This window comes from Bidens hawaiensis, unplaced genomic scaffold (genome assembly GCF_021521415.1).
Source record: "Bidens hawaiensis isolate Kalapana, Puna unplaced genomic scaffold, B.hawaiensis_p1.1 tig00003902_1, whole genome shotgun sequence".
Lineage (NCBI taxonomy): Eukaryota > Viridiplantae > Streptophyta > Magnoliopsida > Asterales > Asteraceae > Bidens > Bidens hawaiensis.
In genome coordinates this window covers 2,625,706-2,632,613 of record NW_027491226.1, presented here as the reverse complement: position 1 = coordinate 2,632,613, position 6,908 = coordinate 2,625,706, and the positions used below count along the sequence as shown (strand labels likewise).

At 39.1% G+C, this 6,908-nt stretch overlaps 1 protein-coding gene across 1 annotated transcript; it reads left to right on the top strand.

Moving 5' to 3' along the window:
• The first annotated feature begins 436 nt into the window (after positions 1 to 436).
• Positions 437 to 1,982, top strand: LOC143624605 (uncharacterized). The gene is made up of 2 exons (XM_077095192.1): positions 437 to 1,034; positions 1,117 to 1,982. Exons 1-2 carry the CDS (start codon positions 439 to 441, stop codon positions 1,817 to 1,819), a joined length of 1,299 nt encoding a protein of 432 aa, XP_076951307.1. The 5' UTR covers positions 437 to 438; the 3' UTR covers positions 1,820 to 1,982.
• Positions 1,983 to 6,908: the final 4,926 nt, after the last annotated feature.

The window sequence follows — 6,908 nt, the reverse complement described above, 5'->3', positions numbered from 1 at the left end:
AACATATCAACTAATCCAATTAAATACCTGAATTAAAAACTTAACAAGTAAGAGGATGTAATTTAAATAACTAATATCACAAGGACCATTTCTGAAACATGACAATAACACCAGGACAGATTTCCAAACATAAGATATCATCAAACCGCTGGCATCTTTTTTGGCATACGTGCCACCAGCTCATTCCCGCACGCACCATCCTTTCACTAACCAAAACACCCACAATCCAATCCTCGGTACAACTCCTTATGCACCAAGTACAACTCACCAATCCCATCTTATTATAGTTTCACTAATTCCAACCCTGGAAAATATATTCCAGCCTGTAATCTCTCTGTCTCGCTTATCTCCCTTAATATTTATATCCAAAATTCGCACTTATCAAATTGGGGGTTTTCAATTGCTTAATGCTCTTCGTAAATTAGGTTTCAGGACGCCATGGATCCGTGTCCGTACGTTCGAATTGTCATCGGAAGCTTAGGTTTAAAATTCTCCGCCGCCGCCGGTACCACTCCGGCGTACTGCAAGATTAAACTCAAGAACCACAATACCCAGTTCGCAGAAATCACTTCTGTCGTTGATGGGGATGCGAATCAACTTAACGATCAAGTCCAAGCTTGCTTTAATTTGAAGAAATCGGAGTTTGATAAGGTGGTTGATAAATCCAACATGTTGAAGATTGAGGTTTATTCGGGTCGGAGGAGTAACCCGGTTTGTGGGTTTGGTGGCGGGTCGGGTAAGTTAATCGGGGTTGTGACGGTGGGGTTGGATTCTGAGGCGGTTGAGTGCGGTGGAAATAGAGGGTGTGTGGTGGTTCGTAACGGGTGGGTTGGGATTGGCGATCGGAGATCCAAGAACCCGGTCAATCTGCATTTGAGTATTCGGGTCGAGCGTGACCCGAGATTTGTTTTCGAATTTGATGGGGAACCCGAGTGCAGCCCGCAAGTGTTTCAGGTTAATGGGAATGTCCGGCAGGCGGTTTTCACTAGCAAATTTAGCTTCCGAAGCAACCGAGATCAGAATTTAAGATCCGAGTAAGTTTTATATATTGCACACAAGGTGTTCGTTCAAATGCCAAATTAATTTACTAACAAGGAGGTATTTCTTTTTTCGCAGTTCGTCGCTATCGGAATCCAACAATTCGAAAAGCTGGTTAAGGTCAATGCGAAACGATAAAGAGAAGGCGGCGAAGGAGCGAAAAGGATGGTCGATTACAATCCATGACCTGTCCGGGTCGCCAGTGGCCATGGCTTCGATGGTGACACCGTTTGTCCCGTCACACGGGACAGACAGTGTCAGCCCATCGAATCCAGGTGCTTGGCTGATCCTCAGACCAGGCCAGAGCACCTGGAAGCCATGGGCCCGGTTGGAGGCATGGAGGGAGTCCAAATGTAAGGACTCCCTTGGTTACCGGTTCGAGCTCCTCCCTGATACTGCTGTGAGTGGGCTCGACCCGGTAACCTTAGCGAACTCCACCATCAGTTTGAAAACCGGTGGGAAGTTCGTTATAGACATGAGTAATGGGAGCTCGCCCATGACCACCCCGAACGGGAGTTTCGGGTCGGGATCCGGGTCGAGCTCGGATTTCGAATTCGGGTCATGGGCGCATTTGATGTACCAAGGGTTTGTGATGTCGTCGTCGGTGGGGGGTGCGGGGCGGGGTGTGAAGCCGGAGGTGGAGGTCGGGATCCAGCACGTGACGTGCACGGAGGATGCCGCGGCGTTCGTGGCGTTGGCGGCAGCAATGGATCTGTGTGTGGATGCTTGCCAGCCGTTCTCTAGGAAACTCCGACCGGAGCTCCGGCATGATGGCGAATAGTCCGTATTTGTTAATTTTTATTTGTTTTAAGGTTTTGCCGCTTTTGAATATTCTAGAAGAGAGAGGAGGAGAGGGTACAGTCAAATTTAAATTTGTGTGATTTTGGAATTTTGAATGCTTGTACAGTTTTTCTTTTTGCTTGAAAAACCAATTTTAGATGGTTTGCTTATTTGGATTTGTTGAATGCTTGAAAAACTTGTCAGTTCTTCGTACACTAATATTGGTATTGATTTTGTTCGGTAGAAAAATTGTGCTAGTTCAGTGGCTCTCCTTTTACAAAAGTATTTATGCCAGAATATACCAGAATGGCAAAAATAATTAAGCATTTATACCGGAATGTCGAAATCAATTAAACGAGGTTGCAAAACCAAAAAATGGAAATGCCAAAAACAATGAAACGAGGTTGCAAAACCATAAAAACGAGTACCGGAATCGATTACAATGACGCCGCCGCCAATGTTTGGTCGGAATCGATTCATTTTGTCACATAATAATGCTACGGTGTCGGCTCTCGTATAGTTTACGATACCATAAAATACTCTATTTTGAGTGCACTTTCAAGCTATAAGGTACAGTAAAAAGAATTATACGCACCTGTGTCTTCAGTTTTTTTAAAAGGTTAACGAACACATGATATGAAAGAAAAATCAAATTAAATGAAAGTTACATGTATCGGTTGGCATCGATATTGTTCTGTTGGAATCAATTCAGTTTGTCATGATACTAATATGGTAGCGACCCTCGTAGAGGTTAAGAAACAAAAAGAATAATGTTTTTTGAATATGACTCCATCTTCAACAATAATGATCAAACTGAATAAAATGTAAATGGGTTAAATACGTATAGTATTTAAAGTATACTATAATGCGTTAAGTACTAAGCATTCGGAATGAGGGTTTTGGTTTACAAAGGCCAACGGGATCTAAATTGTTCTGTATTACTGAAGCTACAAATCCGCAATGCCCTATGTATTTTATCATGTTGTATTGTGTTGGCCATAATTAAAATTATGACGTGTTTTAGGTTTATCCATTGAATGTTAACTTGCAAGAATAAAAGGAATACACATTTACTTAGCAATGATTTAAGTAAAAGTTTAAACAACCAATTTGCAGGTAAAAGCCTAAAATGAACCCTTTCTTTTCTTTTTTAAATTGGTGTTAATCATGTTTCTGGAATGTATTTAAAATGTGGGTTACCGTATTTTAATGATTTATGAGTTGACGACGTTATTAATCATATAGGTTATAAATAATTACACGCTATATAATATTGAAATCATGAATAAATCATTTTCACATACTATGGAGCAAGATGCATGTTCTTGTAAAGCAAGTTTAAAGTTTTATTATTATTATTATTATTATTATTATTATTATTATTATTATTATTATAATCTTGAATCTACAAATTTGTCTAGTTTTTGAATCGAACCCTCTACCATTTGATAAGAACAACTCTATGTACAGACTTATAAAACGAGGTTAGAGCCTTTTGATTGCAAGTTTTAAGTAAAAAAAAAAGGTTTCATAGTAAGCAATTGGAATGAGGTTTCTTATTGTATTTGATCATGGCTCGTCTGTTGTTTCAAACTTGCTAACGGGTTAGATAGTGTAATAGGAATATTACTTGTGTATTTATTCATTCATGTTGGACACACTTCAATAGTGTTGTATTTTGGTTAACTCATTTAGTTTTAGTATAGTGTTGTATTTTGGTTAACTCATTTAGTTTTAGTAGATAGCCTAGATATTAGTGACTAGTGACTTGTTAACAATTTTAACAATTTAAACAAGCAATTACCCTCACTTGAATTTTCAATTGGCTTTTGTAATTTGTCAGTTTAATTGTTTTCGTTATCTTGTTTTTTGATTTTGATTAACAAACTTGATTATATATATCTATGCTCTGTATTATTCCTTATCCCCCACCCAAAAAAAAAAAACCTTTATGGCACCTCCATATTGTTTCATTCCTTAATGGTGAAGTTTTATGCGATTGACCCGATTAAGTTAAAATAAATAAATGAGTCATGGGTATCATCAAACTCGGATAGCCTTTAAACTGTTTATAACATTACATTTATTTGTGAACCCTTTCATCATCAAACAACAACTTTCACGGGTCATTGGTCTAACCAAACCCGGATAACCCTTAAACGAGTTATAACATCTTGTTTAAGTTAAAAAAAATGAGCGGGTCATGGTCTCATCAAACCAGGATAGCCCCTAAATGAGTTATAACATCTCACTTATTTGTGTAACTCTTTTATCATCAAACAATAATTTTCGTAGGTTATGACACCAAACCCGAATAACCCTTAAACGGATTATAACATCTTATTTATTTGTGAACTCTTTCATCATCAAACAATAATTTTCACGAGTCATGGGTGTCACCAAACCCGGATAGCCCTTAAACGAGTTATAACATCTTATTTGAGTTTAAAAAAATGAGCAGATCATGTGTCTCATCAAACCAGGATAGCCCTAAATTGGTTATAACATCTCACTTATTTGTGCAGCTCTTTTATCATCAAGCAATAATTTTCGTGGGTTATTGAACCAAATACGGATAACCCTTAAACGAATTATAACATCTTATTTAACATCTGAAAGAGACGGTATGGATCTAGATCTTATGATGACATCGAGTTATTCGGTGTAAATGTATACGATTAGGCTTGAATATGTTAACTGTGTGTAGTGTGTGTGTTGAGAGTGAATTCGGGCAGAGTAACGAGGCTTAGAGAGGAAAAATAAGAACTGTTACATTAATGAATATCTTACAGGGTATTTATAGGGGAAGACCATATTCGTTAAGTTAACACTTAACGAATGTGTCATTCGTTACTTTAAACCATACGAATGTCCTACTCATTCGTTATACATTTAACCCTAACGAATCACCCTCATTCGTTAATCAAGGTTAACGAATGAGCTTACATTTAATACGAATGTGTAACATTAAAGCCCCTACAATATAAGATAATTACATTAATAGAGCGAATGAGCTTATATTTACATTAAAGTCCCTACAATATAAGATAATTACATTAATACCCTAATAAAGACTGAGACGTACAAAACATGTATCAACAAAATCCTCCTCGTCTCGAGCTCTTTATCTTATTCAATGCTGGAATATCTTCGTCTTCCAGTCCACACAACTATGAATCTTGTATGCATAACAGACACGAACCACCTTCTGAAATTGCATAGCAAGTTCATAGTCGCTTACGTTAGCGAATCTGATCTGACTTGTAAATAACGCATCGTTGTCAGACTCAGATAAGTTAATCAGCCACATCGGATCAATTATACGAATAGTCTTCAAGTTTGACCCGTAACCAAATACAATAACCACTTCACTCGTTTTATTATCATGATACCAGTAATTGAACGACGTGAACAAACTCTGAGAGAATGTCTTCATCAGAGCCCTCTTCATTGTCTTTGGCGGCTTCACCTGTAGAATCATCTTCCTCCAGCCAGTGCGTTGTTCAATCTCATCTATATACTTGTGAGTCGGCACCTGTGGCTTGAAGAATTTGAAACCATAACGGGTTTCATGCAATAAATGAGCGTAGAACCACTCAGCCCACTGATCTTTCCCACGATTTACGAATGGTCTGTTGGCTAGTGTTCTAACATCCCACCTTGGCATAGATAATATATCGGGGGTGGGCACTTGAAATAATAAATACCGTGTTCCCACTTTACAATATATACTTTAAGCTCAGAATCAAACTGCCATGACACCAAATCACCTTTAACATCTTTGACAGGCTTGTACTTCTTCATCTGGTATGCCGATGCTCGAGCCTTGGCCAACTTTACTTCCTCCTTTTAATGATATCTAAAGGCCTCGATCATCTTGTTCATTTTCTTCATATCATGCTAAAACATACCCTCCAAAGCACGATTCTATTTTCTTTCTTTAGCCGATAGGTGACTTGTTTCAGCAGCTTTGTTCCACTTCTCAATTTCTTCACGTAAGCGACGTTCTGTTGCATCGAAATGTTCTGTAGTGAAAAATGGAATGCTCAGTTGTTGTTGTTGTTGTTATCGGTGTAAAACTCAGGATACTCCTCAACAGTAACATCCTCAACTTCTACTTCATCAAATTCAGGCACATTCCCACGTGGAATGCTTGTATTAGTACTTTCCTCAATCTTCACATCCATATCCACACTTTTACCCAATTCTTCAACCTCCTCTTCATTTAGATCCGGAAGCAAGGCTATCTGCTCTTTAGTCAGTGAATGATCTACAAACTTGCCTTCTTCGATCTCATCTGCGTTCACCATACTGTACACAATCCCGTCCATACCCACAAACAAAATCATGTTAGCTAGGATGACGTCAATCGGTTTGGCTCTCTTGTAATCCTTGTATGGCACTATCTGCAAATTACTACCCTCGGACCCACCACCAGCACTCGTATCAGCCTTATTACCTGTCGACAGTCCAGAACTACCGCCCGGTTGCTGATCTACACCCCTCGTTCCATCCTGATCATCCTCATCATTCTTTAACTTCTTCAACTCGTCATCTTTACAAGTGAGCTGAAGGATGATCTCATCTTGTTTATCCAATCTCTCCCCCTGAGCAGCAACAAGGGATCTAAGTTCCCTGTTTTCACGTTGAGCAAACTGAATATGTCGTAACAAATTCCGTGTGCTAGATCATGGGCATCTCTGTCAGCTTGCATTTGTGTCTGTTGAAGATGCAACAGATTCATCATATGGAACCACTGAGTTTGAGGAGTCATACCAAAAAATTTGGATGAACTAGTTGCAAGGGACCCTGAGGACGATTAAAAGTCATAAATGAATGCTCAGGTCTTGGCAACTGTGTAGGTGTAACTGGAGTCACTTGAGTAGTTGGCTGTGGTGTAGGCATACGATCCAACACTGTCTGCAATACATCTCCAAAATAAGGATCAGGTCTTGCAGTAGTAATCAGAGTCATAGAAGGAGGTACTAGAGACATAGGCATAAGAATTGGAGTAGGAGAATGAGTAACCGTAGGAACAGGAATAGGAGTAGGAGTTCGTGGAATACTCTGCGGTATAGGAGAAGTAGTAG